The 23,901-nt window shown below is 41.9% G+C and overlaps 1 protein-coding gene across 3 annotated transcripts; it reads right to left on the reverse strand.

The window, feature by feature from the left end:
- Positions 1 to 12,135: 12,135 nt before the first annotated feature.
- Positions 12,136 to 22,300, reverse strand: LOC147897723 (uncharacterized). 3 transcript variants are annotated; one of them, XR_015541673.1, is made up of 9 exons: positions 22,177 to 22,300; positions 17,952 to 18,037; positions 16,818 to 17,800; positions 15,632 to 16,496; positions 15,284 to 15,523; positions 14,805 to 14,929; positions 13,407 to 14,651; positions 13,086 to 13,167; positions 12,916 to 12,967 (listed from the first exon to the last, which is right to left on the reverse strand). XR_015541673.1 is itself a non-coding variant. In XM_087380338.1 (8 exons), the coding sequence occupies exons 1-8, from the start codon at positions 22,183 to 22,185 to the stop codon at positions 12,525 to 12,527; spliced, it is 4,317 nt and encodes a 1,438-aa protein (XP_087236464.1). In that variant the 5' UTR covers positions 22,186 to 22,300; the 3' UTR covers positions 12,137 to 12,524. The 3 variants fall into 3 exon arrangements, 2 of the variants coding, with proteins under 2 accessions (XP_087236465.1, XP_087236464.1); XM_087380338.1 differs by having other exon boundaries at positions 12,137 to 12,967; positions 13,086 to 14,651; XM_087380339.1 differs by lacking the exon at positions 17,952 to 18,037 and having other exon boundaries at positions 12,136 to 12,967; positions 13,086 to 14,651; positions 22,177 to 22,286.
- Positions 22,301 to 23,901: the final 1,601 nt, after the last annotated feature.

The following is a 23,901-nucleotide window of genomic DNA, read 5'->3' on the forward strand; positions in this document are numbered from 1 at the left end:
GTGGGGGCTCTACATACCATTTCCAACACATGGGCTGATTTCATTGATGGCTCTACTCCTTAGTCACTTTGCTTCTTTCTTTGTAGGGTTTCATTGCCTTAGCGACCCTTATTAGTGGCAGCTTTTTCATTGCTGCCTAGGTACTTGTTAGGCCATCATCCAAGCTGCTCACAGGCTCTATCGAGTCAGCTTTTCAACAAGAATCTAGACTAAAGTGGAGGGAGACTGGCCTCATTGAAGGAAGAAGCAGTCGCACTCTGGTTGTTGAGGCAACTACAAACCTTGGCACCGCACAAGAAGATCTTGGCTCATGTTCTTTACAAGAAGTTCAAGGTATTGAATGACTACTAGCATTTGGGCTTCTTTCTTTGCATGAATTCTTTGCTTTGAGTTGCTCGCACACAGTTGCTGTTCATGGCTTTTGAAAAGCTCCTTCAACCGCCCTGTAAGTTTTCGTGCTTGCCTCAACTCTCTTCCACAAACTCTTTGTCTCTACTTGTCTCATTTTTAGAAGCTTGCTTCATTAGCATCTTCTCTCTACTGCTTCTGCTTGATATCCTTCTCAGACTATTGCAGTTTCATTGATTCTCTTGTTTGCAGGTTTCTTTAGTAATTCTTTTCCATGGGCTTCCTCTTCATAGTACGGGCTTTGTTGAATTTGCTCTTCTTGGCTGATTTGAGAGTCCTTTCCTTCACAGAAAGCTCACTCTTTCTTGTTGAATTTGGGTTTCTTTGTTGAAGAACCTTCACAAAGCTAAAAATGAAGACTTCTTACACCCTCTCTGGAAATAAGAAATCTCCACATAGTAACCCTTGGAAAAAGTACTCTACCAATCTTGAAAGCACTCCCTGAAGAAACCTCACAATCACAAACACTCAAAAGAATGAGCTAGCCTATGCTCTGATACCATGTTAAATTTCCTAGGATACTTATGGCTCAGAATGCAGTGCCTTTGTCTGCCATTTGAATAGTCATTAGTATCCTCCATGAGAAAAGAGGCTCCTTTCTATCACTGAACCTCGCACCATTGTTGGGTTGATATGGGAGAGTTGGCAAGACAGGAGATGAAGAGCCCTCCAGCTTTCCGTTGGCTCCGACCTCAAGTTTGATGCCCGAAGAGACTACGTTGGACACAAGCAATATGCTATGACTACGACAACGAATAATGGCGAGTATCATTTTTTTTAGAGTTTCTCTGCTAAAAGCGAGAGCTCACAAGAGCATCGTGCAAGAGGATTTCAATTAATTGTACCCAGTGTGCTTTGTCTATAAATCTTTGCATTAGCCTGAATTACTCTACTCAGACTGGGTTGTAAGAATATAGGCCCTTGGAAGCTCATTAGCTCAACTATACAGGTTTCTGGGGCAAATCGGGACAGAGATTCAAAAGAAACCAACAGAGGGATAGATTGCAGCACAAACTTAATGCTAGTAGCGCAGCATGAGCCTCTAATTATATTTGGGCATAAATTGAAAAGCAAAGCAGAAAAACTAGAGTTTAATTTTGAAGTGTGTTTCGAGCCCTTGAGATCAATCCAAGATCAAAGGCTTACAATCAAACAAGTGGCTCAAGGAGAGCTCAAGAAACAAAAACTTCCCCATAGACTGCCTAAGGTAATGAGAATGTTTTTGCCCTGCCACTTGTCGTGGGGAAGCCTAATTGATGGTTCGCGGGTTTCCAATGCATGGTTGGGTGCTCGGAATTGCTCAATGTGGCCTCGCTGCATCTTTAGCTTGCATGCCTTTCGACGCTTCGACCCAACTTTGGAAGGGAGGCGATCTCGACTGTGTCGCCTTGCTGCCTTCGGGCTTTTCATCTATCCCCCTGTCGACATTGCTGCCATAAGTCCCTTTTGAACGGAAGCAATCCCGATTGCGTCGCCTTGCTGCCTTATGGATTTTTTATTCTACCGGACACACCGCACGGCCGTGTGAATTTGGGCTCTTCACGGTGTTGCATATCAAGAAAGCGTTGGCTTGCGAGGTTGCATGATTTTTTGCGCGCTCTTCCCTCAGTGCAACGTTACGGACTAATTCCAACGAAGTTCTAAGATCGCTTAAACATGTTGACCTTTCAGTGAAATGAGTTAGGAACTAGAGAGCCAAGAGCTCAACTGTGCAAGATCAAGTAGCTAGCAAACATTTCTTATGCATACAGAAGAAGAATCTGATTGTAAGGCATTTCTTCTTTCATTTTAGACTCTAAAATGTAGCTCACAATGCAGGTGCTGATTACTGCATGCAACATTGACTTAGAGCAATCGCAAGAAAGTTTCACAGCCGCAGTAAGCTCTGTCGTTTGGCTATCACGAGAGAGTGCCCGCCTCGCACGTTCGTTTACGTATATTTGATAGGACTTGGTCATCTCACGCGACGGGGGCCGGAGTGCCCAGAAAATTCTAAGGTCTTCTAGAAAATGCTCGACTAAGAAAGTCATGGACCACAGTTTTAGAAATAAATGGAGCGGAGAGGCATAGTATGGTCTTTCTAAATTGACCTTATTTTGTTTGAGCTAAAGGAGTCTTTGCATGCATTGTGGGTGTGCGCAACCTCAATCGTTCTGCTTTTTGTGTCTCTCTTTTGGATCCTGCTTTGTTTCATAACGAGGTAGTAGTAACAAAGAGGTTTAGAATTTTTCGAGATTCATTTTGCAACTTTCTTTCAAAGATTTCATGCTTGTCTTTGGTCTAATATATTCGATGGAATTCTGAAGGTCTTATGTCTGTGGTCTAATATTTCCAATGGAATTCTGAAGGTCTCCTGAATATGGCCAAATTTAAGAAGCTGTACAAAGACAACGCGCAATCAGAAATTCATGGTGACAATGATTCTCTTCCTCGTTTCATTGCGCCCTCTTATTATGTCCCCCTGCATCAAACAATAACGCTCGTCCGTTCCTGCTTCTCCGTACCCTATCTCGGGCAGTATATTCTTTGAAGAGCCACCTTTGCGTCTCGTATTCTCTTCCTATGTACCTTGGCTATGAATTGACGACCGTCAGTTATATCCTATACTTCGACTGTCTGTAGTGTCTGCAAGCGTTGACGCCCGTCGGTTATATCCTATACTTCGACTGTCTGTAGTGTCTGTAAGCCCTACTTTATTCGCAAGCCTTTGCTTATGTGCTGCAACCCAAAAATCACGTAATCAAGCCACCCGAGTGCTTTTCCTTATGTGCTACTTCGTAAAATTGTGTCTACTATGTTAAGCGACCTCTAGGTTCTGTCTCCTCACCTCTGCTAACGTCCATGCTTTGGTAAGAATTCTGTCACTTCCAGGCTCATCTTGCCTCAATGATACGGAGTACCTTTTGGCTTTTTTCTCGCTAGCCTCTCTCGGCGGCTTTCCTCTTTCAACAGCCAGCCTTCCATTTTGTACTCTTTCGAACCATTGCGTCCTGCTATGCTCTTCCACTATACCCAAAAAAGTGTGTGTAATCCTCTCACTCTGCTGACGCTGCTCTTAATCAACCTTGTCGAACATGGCTACAATCTTATACAGTTTCGATTACAAGCATGGCTGTAATCTTTACGTACAAGGATGCTCTCTATCATTTGTTCATGGCAAGAGGTCGTGGAATAATTGAAGTTAAAAAGTTAAAAAGTCCTAGGCTTTCGGGTATTCGACTTTGACCCGGAGTCATTTAATTGTTATTGTGCAACTTTGTTCCTTTATTTAAATCTAAGTTCTCACGTCTTTGTTGGATATCCCAACACATATGCTTACATCGAGGAGAATCCCAAAAACATCATATGCAATTGTTGCCTCGAGGAACGAAACTTTCAATCCGACAGAAGGTAATGTTGTGACATTAAATGCGCTGCTGTGTTGTAGCCCCATTGATTTGCCCTTGTATGTATAGTTATTTTTCCCGCACGTTTCATGAAATGCCTTGGCCCCCCAATGAGAGAGGCAATTCGAGCACTTGCTTAACAGCATGGCGTAATTTCAGCCTCCAGTTGTTCTTTAATAAAGACTTTTGTCCCCCCCCCCCCCCCCCCACATCAACAAAAAGTTTCCCTTTGGAGTTAGTTCCTATTAGAGAAGGTGGAATCCGAAAGCATGTCAAGAGAACCTTGAAAACTGCATTCTATGCAGCCACAAAGCAAGTGTGTGCTGAAGGTATACCTTCATTTCTATCCATTTCTTGCTTACGAGCGATTAGATCGCATTGTTGATATTCATTGTTATCCTTGCTTGCTCTGAGAAGTGCTACCACATTAAGTTGAAGTGCCGAATAACTATAATTGTGAGGCCACTAATTCTAGAGGAACACGGTGGTTTAGAAGTTGAAGAGACATAGTCTTAAATTATTAGCGTGATCGCTCTTTGTTTCCATCCATATAGTCTGTTGTTTTTGTGCGTAATATACAATGCCTTTTGATATTTCCTTGCAAATGTGCATGATTTTAATTGGCCACTACCCAAATACGCTTGAATTTTTAAAACCACTTGGCAAAGGGCTTTTCCAAGCAACTTTATAATTACAATAAGTTGTGTTAATATTTGCAAAAGTTTCCTTGCTCCACTTGCAACCATATAGTCTACTATTTTTTTGGCGTTATGTCTTTTGTGGACCTAATCAATGTGTTTCCTTCAACCATTACATTGCAAAATGTCATATTTTATTTTCGCGAAGACAGTTAAAAAGAAGATGAACTTAATATGCTCAAGAAATGGCCACTACGCTCACTCATAATTACTCAAACACCGTTGACTACATTTGGATTTTAAAGATTCATATGAAATGGAGAAACGAAAATCTGTGCGCGACTCTCATTTGCCTTCCTTCCCGGAAAAAATCTAATTACCACTTCGTGCCATTCCATTTTCTAGCTAGCTCAAATGCGGTGCCTAAGGCCATGAAAAGTTTTACCATCATATTCAGACACTGAACTAAGTACTCCCTATGGATATTAGATAAGTTAAAGGATAATTTTTCACAAAATTGTAAATTGTCCTACCAAAAGTTGGTGAGGCTACCCAAGCTTACATTTTTATAGCTATGAGGAAATATGCTTCTCACCAAGAGATCCCCCTTCGTTGGGCAATCTCTCCAACATACAACATTGCACCTAGCCTACTCTTTCTATAGTTTGTCCTCCGTCTATATCAAAAAATTGAGGATTCTCTCTTTATTTGTGCGTCCCTCAAGCCAATCTCATGCATAGGATGGAAGATGACAGTGGGCCTAGCAAAACAAATGCACCCGCAAGCTCTAACCCCCCTAAATCCGAATGCCTTACTAATGCTCTCGATAAGCGCCCTATCGCAATTTGTTCCGCATCGTTTTGTATTCGAGGGAAAAGTCCTAGCAAAGTATGGGACTTTCAAAGCGAAGGATGCCCCGTATCCTATGTACATGTGCGTCGACATGACTAATTTTATGTTTTTTGAGATGATCACATTGCATATTTCCCATGCATGCGTGACCTCAAAGACGTTTTCCAAGTAGATGATTTCATCATAGTAGAAGGGCCAACCATTAGCAATCGTGCATTTGGCGAGGGAGGGACATCGTCTTTCTCTTTACGTGTTGATGCTACGACCACAGTCTTGAAGGGGGAGCCATTCGATGGTGAGATTTTCTTTGTTCCGGAAATGTGGTTAGGCGTTCCGCGCCATGGGCGGCCAACCAAATGGAGAACATGAGAGCACCCTTTACTTTAGTTTTCGACACTTTGGCCTTTGTCATCGTAAAAGTAGATCGCGATGGGCCACCAACAGACCAAGTCATCATTGCCGATGGACCAAACCTCGAGTACCATGCCACAGTAAAAACGAAATAATTCTAATAAGCTCATTCGATGTGAAGTACTCCGCATTGCCCCCCCCCCCTTTCCTTGATTGTGTCAGCTGTTTGTCGTTGTCCACAAAAGGTACACACTTGCTCGCCTAGTGGAAGAGTTCATTGATGAAGGCGTGGGGATGTACGTTGTGAAGAACATTTCCTACATGCATGCAAGGCACGCAATAGACCAGGCTGGCTTGGACTTAAAGTGATTGTCCCAAACCAACACGGTGTGTTCAAGTCAAATAGCAATTACTGAATGAAATCGTGGTTAAACAGAAATAAAGAAATGAAAAGCAATATGTTAGTATTGTCTAATTGTGAAATTCAAAAATGAAAATGCAATATATTGTTATTTTCTAATTGTGAAATTTAGAAATGAAAAGCAATATACTTGATATTATCTAATATGTGAAGTTGTGACCGTTAGGCTAAACCAGCCTAGTAGTTGAAATTGTGACTATCCTAAACCAACTCGATGGTTAAAATTGTGATCGTGTCCTAAACCAACCCACTGGTTGCAATTGTGATATCCTAAACCAGTCCGGTGGTTGAAATTGTGATTGTCTTAGACCAGTCCGGTGGTTGAAATTGTTTTGTTTTGCTAGTAGCTTGACTAGTTTAATCATTAGATTCATTACATGTGATTGTATTAAACCAGGTCGGGGGTTGAAATTGTTTTGTTTTCCCGTAGGTTGATTAGTTTAATTAGACCGCATTTTTGCACGCATTGTGTCTTGTTTTGTTTTCCTCATAGTAGTGCAAAAAGGGGGCTTTGTGTACTATTATTCTTGCATGTTAGGTCAGCAAACGGAGCTATATCTCAAGTTTATCAATCAAAATCCTAACATTTTAATTGGGTAGAGGAGCTTTGATTTCACAATCTTGGGAGCAATTTCGGACGGCAACCTTCGAGCGACCCTGCAAGAAGCATTCACACGCCAAGTGTCCCAATTAGGTTACGGCAAAAAGGTAACACCTCCTTTGAACGTACGTGAATGCCCTTCAATGACAACACTCCACAATACTTTTTTTCATTCTTTTTCGTTGTTTTGTACGATGGCCTTACACTTGCCCATATATTGGATTTGCAAGTGCCAAGTGGAAACCAGAGTAATGTCCTTTTGATTGATCAATCACATTTGCCAAACACAATTATGCCTGTCTTGCACCCCAAAAGAAAGAGGGTGTACAACATTTGGACACAGGAGGAGGAGCTTTATTTGAAGCATCTCCTGCAAGGAAATATGGACGTGCCAGCAAAGGACATAGTGAAAACCTATGAAGAAACCCACAAGGAAAATGGCCATAATTTCAAGGCTACATGCAACAAGATCTACAAACTGAAAGCCACGATATACCGAGCAAACGATGTATAAGCTTTAACGATAGGATTACTCACATCCGCCCAAGAGGAGCACCAGCAAGGCAGCAACAAGTTGCCTGGTCACCCACCTGTAAACCACCCCAGCTAAAAAGAACCACTTGAAGCAAAAAAGGAACAACGCAAAAGCACAAAGAGCATACCTTCAAAAAATCAATGACACGCCAGGTTTCACTTGTAGCTCCTGTGGGTGCTTAACTTTCAAGTCGAAATTGACAACAATAAACCTAGAAATTTTGTCGGAAGAATAGAACGACATCATCTCAAGTTCGATAACAAGATTGAACAAACTGGTTTGCCCACTATGTTATGATCAACTTCGGAGGAGGAACAAAATGCCCACACTATCAAAACGGAAAATGCAAATGTCTATAACACAAAACAGTACTACTACACTCAATAAAGTCAAAGAGCGCCTCATTTCAATAAGAACACCTTTTGCACAAATCATACAACTAACCTATGAAGGGCAACTTGGCCTCCATCGTAGTGTCGTGAATGTCTTTGCCGACGTTGATAGGGCTCAACAAGTGCTACCTCGCTTTTTGTCTGACAGTGCAACAGTCATTCACTGTCGTAATCAAACGTCGTTTACAATACAAACATAACTACATCAATGGTTTGGTGCATCCCACCTTAACGATGTGTGCACTACAAGCAATTCTAAACACACCTCTTTATTGGAAAAACAATGTGAAAGTGAATCAAGCATGGCTTGACCACATTCACAGTCTCCAATGTGTTGAAGAAGAATCCCAAGCAATGGCTGCAAACAATGATGACAAGCCCATGGAAATTGATGATGCAACAGACACTCTTGTACATGGCATTTACATGGCCCAACAAGTCAACTTCGAGAACAGGCCAATAGTCATAGCGCCTTCAAAGGGTTTCTGCCCACTCAGTCTTTTCAAAGACAAAAACTGCAAAGAGCTGGCTTTCCCGACTCTTTTTTTTGGGCACCCACGAACATACAATATATTGGGAAGAACAAGTTATCAAGACATAGTAAAGTGGGAGTTGCGTAATGAGGAGGATCAGCGATTTGTATTGTCAATTGAGAACTTGTTCTTCAAGACAATGAAAGTCCTGGTACGGCAAGTGATGTCATCTACATGGGTGCACATGAGAAAGGCGCAATTACAAGGAAGGACACTTGAGACAAGGACAACAATGTTGGACACAAACATCAAGAGGCTATTCCAATCTACAATTGGCTTTCGTGACTTTGTACGCCTCAAGAAGTCACCAGATTACAAGCAACGATTGACACGAAATGTGTTTGCCATGGTAAGGCAGCTTGGACTGCCAACATTCTTTGTCACGCTTTCCGTAGGGCTGAGAAACGATGGGAACCACTACTGTGATGCCTCCAGGAGTTGAGGAAGAGTATCTTCCCAAATAAGACCAGCGATAGCGATTGCGACGTGCAAGAATTAACGAGGTCCGCGACCCTGTCACAATAGCATAGTACTACGTGCATAAGGTCAAGACTTTGAAGACATTGTTCACGACATGATGAAAGCATTTTGGGGCCAATACTAGATTTCTTCTTTGTGACAGAATTTCAAAACAAAGGGAGCCAACATGATCATGTCTTAATATGGGTGGACGGTGCACCCAGTTACAACAAATGCAATGACAATAGTATAGAACAATTCATTGAAAGATACGTCACAACATACAATGCCAAATTACTTGATATCAACCAAGGGATTTGCAAACACACAGGCATAGACAGACACGTAAGAGGAAAAAAAGGGAATGCAGATTCGGCTTTCCAAGAGCACTTATGCGCCAAACAAAAATCCTGAGGCCTTTGCCCAATGAGATGAACAAGAGCTTGCACAAAGCAAACTACTTGAAGGTCATGAGAGCTTTACAAGACAAAATAGTTACTATGCTCACGATGAATGATTTCCTCCAAGCAATACCAATAACTGATGAGGACTACGAACTCACTATTAGGAGTAGCCTCTCCCAAGCAAAAGTCTTCATGAAAAGAGACCCAAAGGACACGAAGGCGACTCGAGGTTATTGGGGTCCCTTGATAATATGGCATTATTACTCTGACATGAATCTTTTCTCCTGGACCACCAATCTACATGAGAGATATGGATCAGGTAATCATGCATGACTGTAACTTTAGACTCATGATTAGCTAGAGTTGCCCTTGAGTGGAGGCAAACTTTGTCTCTCTGAGATGCTTGAAATGAATGCTGATAGAACATCAAGGGACGCAATGTGTCGAGCGGGTGCTACGTGAGCTGAAGTGTTGAAAGTAGATGTGATGCTCCAACAATTGGAATGGTTGAATGTAGAAGCATTGAAGCACACAAAGGAGCTGAATGGAAGCTCTCTCGTAAGCTTGGACTGATTGAGGAGCTAAAGCTCCCAAGGGAGCTACTCAAATGCCTTATACAGGAGGTAAAGCTACTACTCAATCACCTTAAATAGAAGGTAAAGCTCATGGGGGAGTTACTCAACTACCTTAGATAGAAGGGCCGATCATCACAAAGCATGTAGCTACCAAAAAACCTTCATGTTTCACTCTCTCAGAGAGAGGTTGTTGGACATCTCTACAAACCTGGCACAAGTCAACCAAGATGGAACTCGAGATAGAAGGTGACTTGCTCACCTAAGAGGGCTTCCCCACACTGCTCCCACTGCTCGAAATGTGGGCATCCCTCTGCCCACCCAACCTTTGTAAAATTGCAGCCCCATGAAGTCCAAAGTCTCATTTAATGAGGCTAGAGGGAGGTTTTGCAGGCTGCCACAACCAATCCCATGGATGTTAGATTGTTTTGGCCATTGAGAATGCTTGGGCATTGCAATGCTGGGCTAGAATCCTAAGATTTCAGGATGCTAGCCTAGAGCTACAATGCTAGCCCAGCATGCTCACCCCTCCATGTGGTCGTGAGACTTGTTGGCTAGGGGGGCTATCCCAAACCCACTAGCATACACCGAAAAGCCCTCTAACGTACTCCTCTCCAAATAAGATTCGGGTACTATCATAATAGTTATGGTTGGAAGAAAAATATAGGCAACGAAGGCCTTCACAACTCAACACCCCTTGATTTTTACAAGTATGGAGAAACACATTTTGGAAAACACATCAACAAAGGTTGAATGAGGCGAGGCGGCTTGCAATGTCCACGATGCACTCGTCGACCACGATCCACACAAAATTCATAAAGCTATCGTTGCAAAGATGGAGTTCCCAGTCCATGAGAATGAAGACGATGAATCTGGCTAGGCATCGTGTTGCAATTGAAGCGGAGGAGGACGATGATGATGGTGATGAAGAGTAGATATTGAGGAGGTTGAAAGAACAAGTTGGTGCAACAATGTGCGATGGAGTTTTGATGGAGGCTTTAGTGTTTTGAGTGGAATTTTGTAGGTTTGTATTGAGGGTTGGTATCTAAGTTGTATTCGCCATTGTAGGACCAAGAGTAGGACTCCAAGGTGTGCAAAGTCAATTAGCAAGAAAAGTGGAGCCTAAAGTTTTTGAGATGAGTGTGATGATGAGTATTGTAGGTAGTACTATGGATGTATGTATAGTTAGCAATATAGGAAAAAAATTGGACAAGGCTCGCATTTTTAGACTCTATGGAGTCAAAAGGAGAGGTGCATTGTCCCACGTGCACCTGCAAATGGTAGTTCGAATTTGTGATCAAAGCATTTTAGCTATGAATTGGTTGATTCAAAAATATATTGGCTAGGATGTGAAGAGGCCAAAGAGTGGGTTGATCATGTGTCACACTCTCAAGCAACGCAACATGCATACATACTATGGAATGTTAGGATACTCCGTGAAATATTATGAGCAAACTTATTTCAAGAGTGTTTGTAAGAATGTGAGTGCATATTATTTGGAAGCTAAGAGAGAACTATATGTGAGGTACGAGGCACATGAAAAAGAACCGTGTTCGTCTAAGCAAAATATTTTTTTTAGGTGTTTTATGTACTAAAAACTTAAGTAAGGTTGTAGATTAAGTTTGCTTTCAAGCAAATGCTTATTCAAGATGCTACAACCGGAGAGGAATGGGCGCCAAAAGAGCTCAAAGATTTTGGAAGCCTATGGCTTTGCCGAATGCTCTAATGTCAAGCGATGTTAGTGCCATCTTCTTCTACTACAAATCACCATCGACCTACCCGCCAACTAGACCATCACATCAAAGGCATTGTGGATGGCCCAAGATATTTCAACCTTGCTATAACACCATTGCATACGCAACTATATCCACCAAGTGTTCCTATTGATGTCCCAGATGACAACTTTCTCTTGGCAAATGAGAGTCCGCTGGGTTCCAATAGATGTGACCGTGCAAAAGCATTGGCGTGGAAAGGAGCCGACCTCCACTCCTGATGAAAGCTGATCCTCGAGCAACACCTCCCCTCGTTTACTAGACTTTCTTCTTCTGATAACTAGAGGTAGGAACGAAATACATATTGCCTGAATTTGTGCCTAGGGTGAAGCTAGAAATTTGTAAGCTGGAAAGCTCTTTTTGAAAATCCACGTGTAAATATTTCAGCGGCGGAGTAAAGCTACAAAATGTTTTTGGAAATTCGTCACTGTCTCCATTCCCATTATTTGATGTTTTAGAGGTTAATCAATTAACAAGCCCAAAAAGTCGATTAATTAATTAATTAAAAAGTACCTAGGAGAGATTATTGATTGGCCTTCCAACTATACAAATCCTGGAGATTATTATCAACATCTAGACAAGAATACTCATTCAAAAAGCCTTATAAGACAGAAATTCCTTTTTCCTATAGCTGATGGAAAATTCTATCTTGACAAAGTTTCAACCTAGCTACGAATTTATCAACTTGGAGACTCTTATTCCATAATTTAAACTTGTGATCATGGAGCTAAAACCTCTGATGCTTTGTCGCTTGATTGTTCATCAACCGTTTATACATCTATGCAAATGCCTCCTTAACAACCTGCCCCCGGTTAGACAAACAAAACAAAAGACGTGAGCTGTCAAAAAATGCAAATTCAACATGCATAGGATGTACACACACATACACTTGCAGCCACCCACACCACCTCCGGCTCATGTGATGCACATGCCCCCGAGTATGCACAAATGTATGCAAGGCACAGTAAAATCCTGCAAACTTTGTAATCTGCTTTTTTTAATGACCTGCTCCATAATCATAATGTTATGGATGTAATCCCAACGTACCTGAAGGTACCAACAGGCAAGCGGGAAACACTGTACAGTAATAAATACAACACAGACTAGGGACATTATTTCCAAGACATAAACTGAACCACAATTTACAAACATTGAATGTCCCCAGCTTGCGCATGAAAAAAAACTGCTCAATGCCCACTCCTAGAAAAGAGAAAGGCTTAAAACTACATCCTCATCAGAACATAATCCTGAGTCATCTTCAATCTTGATCCACGTATTCCCCTCTTTCCTGTAACGAGGGGCAGAAAGTGTCAAATCAAGGCCGCAATGTAACACATTCCCAGACTGTTCAAGCAATACCGTTCTGGAAGAGCCACCTTCGGTGTCTGCTTTTGAACCATGAAGAGATCTGTACCAAGGTCTCTCAAGTTGCTTGACTAGTGGCATTGATTGAATCCCCAGACATCTTTGGTTGTTCGCAACTCCTTGATCAACTACACAGTCACCTAAGACATCTGGTGTATCAAACTCTGTATCTGATTCCTCAGTTGGGAAAAGAGGAAGACAAGCAAGGCTCTGCCCACACATGCTATCCTGAGAAACGGTGTCAATCCTTTCTAAGTACTCTGAACTACACTGCCACCCTGCACACAAAGAGCCATTCAAATTCACATCTGACTCCATTATTGAAGCATCAAATACAAACAAAACACCAATGAGGTCAAAATCCTGTGCAAAACTTTAGAATACGTGAAAACATACCTTTCGTTACGCTCTCATCCACCAGACTGCTGCTTGAAGTAGCTCTCATCTCAGCTGAGACACTATTCCTCTCAAGCATGTCCTGTACATTGCAAGCGTCAACATGAAATGAAAATTTCCTAGCATCTTGACTACACTCTTCAGCTAACCTGCCTGCTTGGACATTTTCTGTTGCTACTGATTCTGACGATGATAGAGAAAAATGCCATCTGTGACATTTGCGCAGTTCATGTGTTTCTTTCCTATACATAGTATGTCCAACTAATTCTGATCTCAAAGGCGAACATGGTGGTGAACCAGACAAGGAACAAGAGCTTGCACCTGAAATCGATACACTTGTGAGCAAATGCGCAGGCCTTTCCTGTTGTGGCTCTGCTCCACCCCTGGTGTCTGTCTTCTTTTTACTGAAGGGCTTTAGGGGTCCCTTGAAGTCATCAGTTCCATCAACTTCTACATTCTCTCTGTTTCTAGTGTTGATGCTGACATCGTTTTTGTTTCCACCGAAATCCTTTTTTACATTGGTCTCTTTTTCCCTGCACGTGGAATGCTTCATTTGTATCTTTTCTCTGCAATACTGTTTATCCTGAACTTCTTCACTGCTCATAGAACCACTGCTTTCCTGGTGCTGACAAAAGCCTCTTTCAGTAGAAGTTGCTGATTTACACTCTCTCCTCTGCTGGGATTCTAAACTTCTGCTGCACAATTGCTTTTTCAAGTTATCTGATGTGAGATTGGCAGTCTGAGACCACTCCAGATTGCCCACCATTATATTATCTTCTTTATCGCTCAGGCACCCCTTGCTTTCCTGCTGCTGATTGAGGCCTCTTTCCTCAATGTGAGTTACATTACCTTCTTTAATGCTCATACAACCGCTGCTTTCAAGCTGCTGACAGAAGACTTCCTCAATAGAAGAAGTCGATCTACCTACTCTCTCTCGCTGACATTCTGAACTTCTGCTGCACACAAGATTTTCCAAGTTGATTGATTTAACGTTGGAAATCTGAGACAAATCCTTAACTGTTGTGTCATTCTGTGGTGCATTCTGCAGGAGGTTGGTAATGACTGAATGATGCAGTTGAACAGGTGGAGAAACATAACCTTGAGGTTTTTTTCTCCCTTCTTTGCCGTAACTGCTCTGAAGGAGAGCATTGTCGGCACAATCTTCAGGTCTCACAGGCAAATCAAGCATTGCAACATTAGACACAAATATGCAGTTAAGAGAATCATCAGGCTGGGACTGTGAAGGAGTTGATGGAGGAGAGGGCTGAGAAGGAGGTGAGCCAGGAGGTAGAGGCGGCAATGGTGAGATTACAGGTGTATCAATACTCTTTGAGGATCTATTCATAGCTGTAGGAACTGCCACGACATCCTGACCACCTTCCATATCAATCTCCATATCAATTACTTCACCAATACCATTTGGAGACACTGAATCATTCACAGGATCTCCGTTACGTGGCACCAATGTTGTCATTACCCCAGAAGGTGAACCTTCCACTTTTCTTTGGAGAACCTTTCTCTTGTTTGTTCTAAATACCCCCCAAAGGTACATCCTGTCATCCCATCCTGATAGGGAGCAAATTTTCAGATCAGACTGAAAATCAAGAGGGTTTAAATTTTCAACAATGCACAAGTCAGTAAAACAAAGCACGTTTCCACTACTTAAAGATCTTCAGCTCAAGAAACGTTAAGTAGTTTAAAAGTGAAGAAGACACTCACGCTGTTCTGCCTCAGGTAAAAGGTGCGAAGGAAAAATCAGAAGCTGTGCAAATTCCAAATTTACACTTAAAACAAGGTCACAAGCAATCATTCGCTCAAGTAATGGTTTGTAGCATAAATCATGACTGCAAAAAGAGAACATTTTCAGTGGTGGTGATCTTGCAGCATCAATAACAAGCAAGTTACACATACTCAAAGAGCTCAGTAATCTTAGCCTCACAAACTCATCAAGATGGGTCAAATTTATTTATGACAGTCATGGCAAATACTACTTTATGTTTATTACATTTAATACACTGGGCCAACACAGGGTAAAGTGACTCATGAGTCGATTGAGATCTGATCAATGTTCAATTTTAATAAATGGTTTAGATATACGTACAGTTTAAAAGACCAGGGAAAATTTTGGGTGAGATTTAGGCATTTGGCAAACTGCAAAGAGTTCATTAAAAACACAAGCATAATATTCGAAGAATCACCTGTCCATGTCCACAGGGAAAAAGAATATGCCAATGCTGTTACTAGTTGGTGCACATTCCTGGAAAGATTTTGGCCAGGTATCCATTTGCACCCCACGCTGCAATTCCTCCATCTGTAGCTGAGATGGCAATTCCTTGGCTGCTTCACAAACTTTGGGGTCAGCCCTGTTAGAAGGATGAGCTTGCATACCACTGTAGTATGTTGTATTACCAGCACTTGAAGAAACTTTAAAACAGCCACTGCCAATCAACACTTATATCAGAATTGATGCTAATGAATAAGGGTTTCGCCACTACGATGTAAAATCACAAAAAGTGGTCCTCAAAAAACACAGGAGATTAACATACTGCCACAATTCTTCCACATCAGGAATTGCTCGCAGATCTGGAGAAAAGTAATCACAATGTGAGAGCTGTGATGCAGCAGTCAAGTCAGCATTCCTTGTGGGTTCAGATAGCATAAGCATCCCTTGTGCATCCTCCACAGTAGAAGCAATTCCCAAGTTGGGTCCTGACCCCCCCAAAGGAGGTCTACTTTGCAAAGTAAGGCTTGCATCACCAGGTTCAGATCGCCAAGGTGTAGTATATCCTGTGCAAGAAGAATATGCGCCATTTCGTGGAAAAGGAGCCCTAGGACCAGGGTATGCAGGAGTGCTTGGTGCAATAATATCAGCCTTCCATCTTTCCGAACCTTGAGCGGGGAATCTGTCCCTGTCATTATTTTCCTTGTGAACTGAGGGCTTCAAGAGCCCTTTTGAACTATCTGAGTGCACCATCTTGACAAAGCCAGCTCTATGAGCCTCTAAATTTGATTGACTTCTCAACAGTTTTGCTGATGTTGCTTGCACCTCATTTCTGCTTTCCTGCAGTCCATTCCGAAAACCATGAACTTGCTTGTTTATCTGCACTGGGGCTAATGGCTCATTGCCCACTGATCCTCCTTTTCCATAAGCTATTGATGTTCCAAAGGTTTTAAATTCCTTCTTCCTACCACCATCTGTAGCTTCAGAAACTCCCTTCAGTCTTACATTGTTAAACATGTTAGCTGCATGCTTATTACACATGCTAGCAGAATGCCCCAACTCCTTGCATGTGTAACATCTCAGAGTTCCTACCCAAGAATGTGAGTTAAATCCCAAGCATCCAGCAGCCTCTGCAACTTTGGAGGTTGTGTTCTTCAGGTGACCCAAATCAGCCACCAAACTGCTGACATCTGCTTTACAAAGAGCACCCAACAGTTTTAGCCATACCAGAGACTTTCTAGCTATGTACGGCCCTTTACACATTCACTTCAAATTTGATGTCTTTGATTGTTTCTTAATCTTCAGTGTTTCCTTTATTTTATTGTGTTGGGGTTGAAATTTTGCACTCTATGTATAACTGCTAGTGTACGAAAAATAAACAAGTATGTTTTGGCTATTATCCAGCAGGTTGCACAACTTTCAGAAAAGATTATATTTAAAGTAGTAATAAGACAGCAAATAATGAAGGATGTATGAAAGTCTGGTGCAAAGTAAATTAAAATTTTCCACACCTTCTGGACCTCCTTGAGGTTTCTGGAAAGAGCTCACTTTAGGTGAAGGTCCAATTTGCTGCTGAAATTTTTCCCAAGCTAGGGACATCCCTGATCCAATCAGTTTTGACTTCATACCCTCTGTCTTCTCCAAATCTCCAAATTTTGCAGCTTCTGTACTTTCTAGCACCATATCAGTTGCATTGGGTGGTCGGCCATGTATCTTGCCCGTAAAATTTGTTGGGCTGTTAGATTCATTCAATACTTTGCTTGTTTTGAAACTAGCAGGCAGCCTTAGAGTTCCACTGCTACTTCTTGTCAAATTCTTTGGCCTAGATGGCAATAAAAATGAAAGCTCGTCATCACCATCTTTTACAGATCTAGACTTTGACAGACTGCGACGTGGGCTGGGAGCAGGTTTATTGGTTGAAGGGCCATCATGATTCAATGATTCACTTTTCATAAGCTTGGGTCTGCTTTTGAAGTCCAGGCCCGGTTGTACAGAAGGCAGTCTCACATAAGCTGTCCCAGAGGTAGGCTTAAAAGATCCATCAGTGACTGTGCTATTTAATGATTGACTTCCTGCAGATGCTAAAAATGAAGAAGATCCCTTCAGCGCACTTTCTGGTACAGCTGCTGCTTTTGTACCCCCTGGACCTGACAGATTCACAGAATCATTTAAGGATGACATGCGATTTTCTGTAGAGATATCAGCCAATTCTCTTGCCTGCTTCTTAGGAATGTTATGCACTCTTGGATTCTCAGCAGCTTTTCTCTTTGATGGAGAGATATTTGCACAATGTTGCATTGCTCCCATGTTCTCAGAGACAGCAACATCAGGCACATCACTGCAATCTGTTTCATACAAACAAGCCCACATAGAAAGGTGCCCCTGCATACCAGATGCTAGCCTTTTCTTCCCCGACTGTTCATTTTCCTTAATTTTGCATAGCTCACAAACCCAATTTGGAGGCACGGTGTCAAGAAGCGTCTGCATGCAATACCTGAATTGGGGCAAGGGCAAAAGAGGTTATAAGATATAGTGATGTTATCAATGGCATCAGATTCTAGAATTCAAACACGCATGCTTTAAGCAGAAATTCACAGTGCCAACAAGGTTACAACCCTACAATGAAAGCAGGAAAAGTTACTTACACATGCTCAGCTCCTTCATTGCAGTGACTACAAATAGCAAGCAAATCATCAAATCCGGCATCCCCACATATATCACAGACTTTCACCTATGAGAAATTCAAAGCCAAATATTTTATAAGTAGTCATATCATCATTACAAGTAGAGATATAATCGCTTAAAAACCTGAAGGCAATTCATGTTATCTCCCAAAACACGTAATGATCTCTACTATCAGGAATCCAGTTTAACTATAAATCGGGCATTCAATTTGATTCAGTCTAAGAGATCCACAGAAGCATACACTTAGCCTATTGCAAGAAACACTTAGGCCTTGTTATAGACCATTTTCCAGCTGTCCTTATACCAGGAAAATTAGTAGCATAAAATAACTGTCAATGCAGACTACACCCATGAGCTACATGCCTTCTGCTCTGACGTTCCCTCGATCAAGACTCTGAAGTCGAATTGAAATCAGTTTACTGTCTTTAAAATGTGAGTTTCAAGCACATCACTCCAATTATTCCATAATAGGCAGACATGCATAATGCTTCATAGAATTTCATGACTCTTGAAGGAGAGCTTAGATGTAAGAATTCTGACCGAACATCTACAGCATCAAAGGAGAAGTTGATAATTCTTTGCAGGTTATTCAAGGAGTAAAGGAGTACCATTTTGTGACCTCATACATTCAGTAGCCAATCTCCAGACTAATGCCCAAATGATAGAAGAGTTACAGTATCAGAGCCTTAATACAAAAGCATATATTACATCGATATCACATCACACAGCATCAAGCTTGCCTGCCCATTATTAAAAATTGTCAGGGAAATTATTTTATCCACCATCAGTTCATTTTTCAAGCGTGCCTACGCTAAAACGTTTATCTTGACGGAGCCTCAATGAGTTCAGAGCTTATCACAAAGCTCTTTAAACCTGACCTGTCCCCATATCAGGTCAGCTACCTTCTATCTTATGTCATATTAACTCAAATTCCCTGCCCCTTGAGCTCCAAAACAGATGAAAAACAGACCCCTCAAGGGAAGGATGAACCTGTGGCCCAAACTTAAGCTTGACTTGACTCACCCAAGAGGAGTGGCAATGCTGGAAAGATTAGAAAACAATGAAAGAGCATGATTAGAGCAGGCAGGAGCAGATGGAATTCAAACAAAGGAATTTAACCCAGACTAGATCAAAAAACGAAATTCAGGTTGGAAGGTATCTAGAAAGCAGGAAAGTTGCCAAGTAGAGAGAATGATCACAGACCTTCATATAGAGAAGGTTAAAGGCATGCACAGTAGAGGAGTATGTGGAGCTGAAGATCTAAGAATAGCACTAGGTTTTGGTTAGATAGGAGGAGGGTGTGCTATGATTTCGTGTCTACCTTAATCACTCAGGCGATTCACCTAAAAACATTTAAGTCACCATGTGAGTTACGAGGGAAGGCTTCTAACTCTTGTACCTGTGGGGTTTACAAAGCATTGAAGTAGAAACCCTAAGATAACCTCTTTTGGAGCGGCCCCTAATCACTACTGATTATTTAATGAACGTGACTTTTAACTCTATCTGATGCTTAAGGTAGCTTTGAAAGTCATTTTGATGCATCTAACTTACGTTAACCAATGGGATCCTCCAGGGTTCTAGCCCTTTAAATTGCCCTATCTTTTAGAGCAAGCTTCATGGAAGCTTTCTTACCCAAAAAGTAGCTAATTTATTATTGTCCACTTTTTGACCAACTGTCACTAGTTGATCCTTGAGAATCTTCATCTTGACCTTGTGGTCATTGACAAACTCTCCCTCACCAATCGTCATAATAAATAACTGATCTTGGATCGTTACTATTCGAGCCGCATTGTTGGTCTTGTATAGATTTTTCATAATCTTCCAAGCCTCGCAAGCAGTCTCTGCCAATTAAATGTGCCAAAGCATCGAATCTCCAGTGATCTCGATGATCATGGATAGTGCCATAGCATCCTTGAGTACCCAATCTTTGGATCTACACCGTTCACCACCTTGCTCAACGCATAGTTTTGATCCTGGGCCCTGGTCTCAGCACCTTAAGTAATCTCCCATAAGGTTCTTGCTGCCATGTGACTCTGTATCATTATAGGATAGTAAATCCCATCTAACACCCCTTCTCACCAAACTTAGCAATAAGCATACCAGATGCCGCAGTTGCCTATGTGGATTCCCTGAAATGACATCAACCAAAAACCTTTCACACTCTTTGCAAGCTTCGCTTGTTTTACAACACACCTAGCTGAACTAAAATCACTCTTCCCTCTTTAAGCAAGGGCCTCCACCTTAAAAGGTAAAAGCACGTCTTTGGAATAGACCACCTAGGCTCTGATACCATGTTCGAGAATCTAATCATGAACTCTAACTCACAAACAAAGCTTAGATTCAATGTTAGAAGAATAAGCTTGCATCAACCGGAACCCTTTGGTCAGAAGTCAACTAATGCAAGAGAAATTGCCAGCATACTAAACACAACCTATTTTGTTTCACATGTGTACACACAAGTAGATAAGAAGCACAACCAGATGTGAAGCATACACAACTAGAAGTACAACCAAAACACCATGTATAGAAATGTTGAGCAAGTATTAAACTTACCCTCCGGTGTACCAACACCTGCTACGAACATCTACTAAAAAAAGAGCCCTTCTATTCACATATACCCGTACGCACTCCTAGTTTCTCTCCAACTAGGTGCATCAACCACTGTTGAGCACACTAAAGATTGCATGATGCCTCAATAAGGAGGTCTAGATATAAAAGGTTAAAAGCCCTCCTCCAGCCAGCTTGACCCTAGATCAACCGACCAGTATCATGCTAGGATGACTATTCCAGGCTATTGCCGATTGCAACAAGTAGGCAGTACCATGCAGTCCCATGTGAAGTACCAGCTTGACAGGTGGTTAAACGACTCCTACTAGGTTAGCCTCAGCTAATCTGGAGATACATCACCGGTCTCTATCCTCAAGAACAAAGGTCAAGAACAAATGTCAAAACACAAATATGAGGATACACATGGTTTGTGAACATGCACGTACACACACATACTTGACCATACAAACTCTAGAATTCACCACAGCATGCACATACTAGCAACACATGCAGGGGCATGCACACGTAGCTTCTAACAATTACTACTTTCAGACCTCCTCATATGGGGGCTCGTCTGGGTCTAATTTCCAGCGTTGTCAATCTCCCTTGCCCTCACAATTTCAATCACCATGCTGCACTTGTCCCACTAATGTCCAACTGACAATTTCGATCACCATGCTGAATTTGTCCCACTAATGTCCAACTGGCAACTACATACAAAAGATCTCTCATTCTCGACCAGAGTTCCTTGATAGATATAGCATAACGATCGCTTGGTTTAATACAATCGTGTTGTATTGTCTTTCGTGTTTTATGGGAGGCTTGACGGTTATCCTGCCGAACTTGTCCAACGATTATAAATTACTTTCACTTTCATAAGTCCCCTAAATAGGCTAGGCGGGTTTTCACTCGTAAGAACAGTTCCGTGTATCGTCAGAACAAAGACATCATGCAACTTAAATAGAAAACAGGAAGCTACACTCCGATGGCGACATTGTAGGAAGCGCGTAGAAGCAGTGTGAAGTCTGTTAAGATGGCCTATCTTTTCCAAGCAGCCCACAATTGCCGCTCCACATAACAATTCGCACTTTCAGTCACTTAGTTGGCCTTGGCATGGAACGCCTCACTTTCCCAAACGGCACAATTGGGTACAACTGGAATCGTGTCGACACACAAAAAGACGAAACAATGTGAACCAGTGCTCGCCATGCGAACCATTGCTTTCGTTTGGGCTAAATTTCAATTCGTCCACCACGTTGGACAGGGAGGCACGGATATTTTTCTGTCCAGCGCAAGCCCACCGTCCAGCATGCAGAAAATGCGCCATTGGCGAGCGCACGGTGGAGGCAGAGAATGAAGGAGAAGTCGCAAAAGGATCCGAGTCGCAAGCAGGGGGAAATGGAAATGGCTGCCCCATTTAGGAATGGTTCCCCCATTTTGCGAATGGCTACTCGTTTTGTCGAGCGGAGGGGGAGGCCGAGAGGAGGAGGAGGGAAGCTCCAGAAAAATGAGAGGAGGGAGAGGAAAGAGGGTAGGAAAGGCAGCAAAAGAGGGGGGAAAGGAAGAGCAAAAACCGAGGGAGGGGAGAAATGGAGCAAATGAAGCAGAGAAAAGGAGGGAGGAAGCGAAGAAGCATACCTGGAGCATGGCGGGAGGCAGGGGGGGGAAGACGAAGAAGAAGGTTAGGGTTGAAAAGGGAAGAAGAAGAAGAAGAAGAAGAAGAAGATGGAGGTGCTAGCTGAGGCTTCTGCCGAGGCAAAAGGGCACTTCCCAAGATGTACAATGAATATATATATATATATACATATTGCCTCCGCTATTTCTACTCCCGCCTCTATTTTGGCCGCTCCCACCGCCCTTTTGGCGGCTCCCACCTTTCTTTTGCTTTCCACCCCTTTGTTTTTTCCGCCCAAAATCTTACATAGCCTGCTTTTCCCGCCCATTTCGCAGCTAAATCTCACTAGTGTACTCTTTTTCCCCCTTTCACGCATCGCATCTCCAACACTCCTACAATCTTCTCCTTTCCTCTCTCTCTCTCTCTTCTCTCCCCACACCCCATCATTTTTCCTTTTTTTTTAACAAATATCACAACACTTACTCCCTCCTACGCGTCTTCTGTGGCACTTACACACCCACATTTTGTTAACCATGGCCCATTTTCCTCAATCCTTTGTTTCTCATCCAGCTGACCTTCTTAACAAGTAGCCTTAGTATTTTAATTTTGGGCTGGTTCTATGCACATTAAGGGCTGCCTTTCTTCAGTATTACCTTACAGCTCGGCCTCACTGGTTTTGCCTCCTCGTTTCAACAAATCACAAAACTTGGGGTTTTACTTGTTTGAAGGGTTTCCTTGTGAATTCCGATTTTTTCGCTCGAATGTAATTTGATTGCCTAAAATCTTGCATGTTTGCAAAATTGAGAAAACACTTTTTATAAGTGAAAATGAAAATGTTGCAGGTTCATTGTATATAGTTTGCAGTTTTTATTGTGAATAGTACTCCTATCTTCTTCTTTCCATCCTCTCCTCCATCAATCCTCTTACCGATAGACCATCACTCCAAATTTCACATACATTTTTCTCAACAAATCACATAACTTTTTTTACAAGAAACAGTTTCACATACATTGTTTTCTAGAGTGATGGTGTAATGGTAACTCCCATTTCAATTACATTTTTATCAACAAACCACAAAACTTGGAGCTTCACATGAAGGTTTTTATCCAAATTTTGTAAATTGCCCTACTTAAATATAACCAATTACCATCTAAAATTTTATAAAATTTACAAAATTGATTTTACACGTGAAAAGGATAATGTTGCAAGTTCATTGTATATAGATTCTGAGTTTCTTTGAACGAGTTCATCTTCCCCATCCCTACTCCTCCATCCATCCCTTGTACCCCCCCCCCTAGTCCTCATCCCTACCTTGCTTTGTAACCACCTTCCTTTGTATCCCCTCGTGTGTTGTTGTACACTTGAAAAATGTTCACTTTCACCTTTGAGTGCAATCAACACCACCTTTTACTCATGTCTCCCCACCAACAAAGTGCCACTTTCAATTGTATATAGGTCAACGTCACAACCATGATGCAAATGTGCTCCTTTACATGACCTTCGAGTTATTCGACCACAAAGATGATGTTCACATAGACCTCCAACAAATAATCCGTCCGGCTTAAAATCCAAATAATTGTAATGAAATTACATCCAACTTTAAATCCAAATAACTTCAAATGAAAATACACGTTTCCTCTTCTTACCTTAAGAGAATCACATCATTCTGCCCTCCCCTGTTCAACCTTTTCCTCTCTATCCCATCTAATGTTTATGCAAATTTGACTTTTGATTGGGGCACGTATTAT

This window comes from Dipteris shenzhenensis, chromosome 10, assembly GCF_047967505.1.
Source record: "Dipteris shenzhenensis isolate YYH24624 ecotype China chromosome 10, Dip_SZ_1.0, whole genome shotgun sequence".
Taxonomy (NCBI): domain Eukaryota; kingdom Viridiplantae; phylum Streptophyta; class Polypodiopsida; order Gleicheniales; family Dipteridaceae; genus Dipteris; species Dipteris shenzhenensis.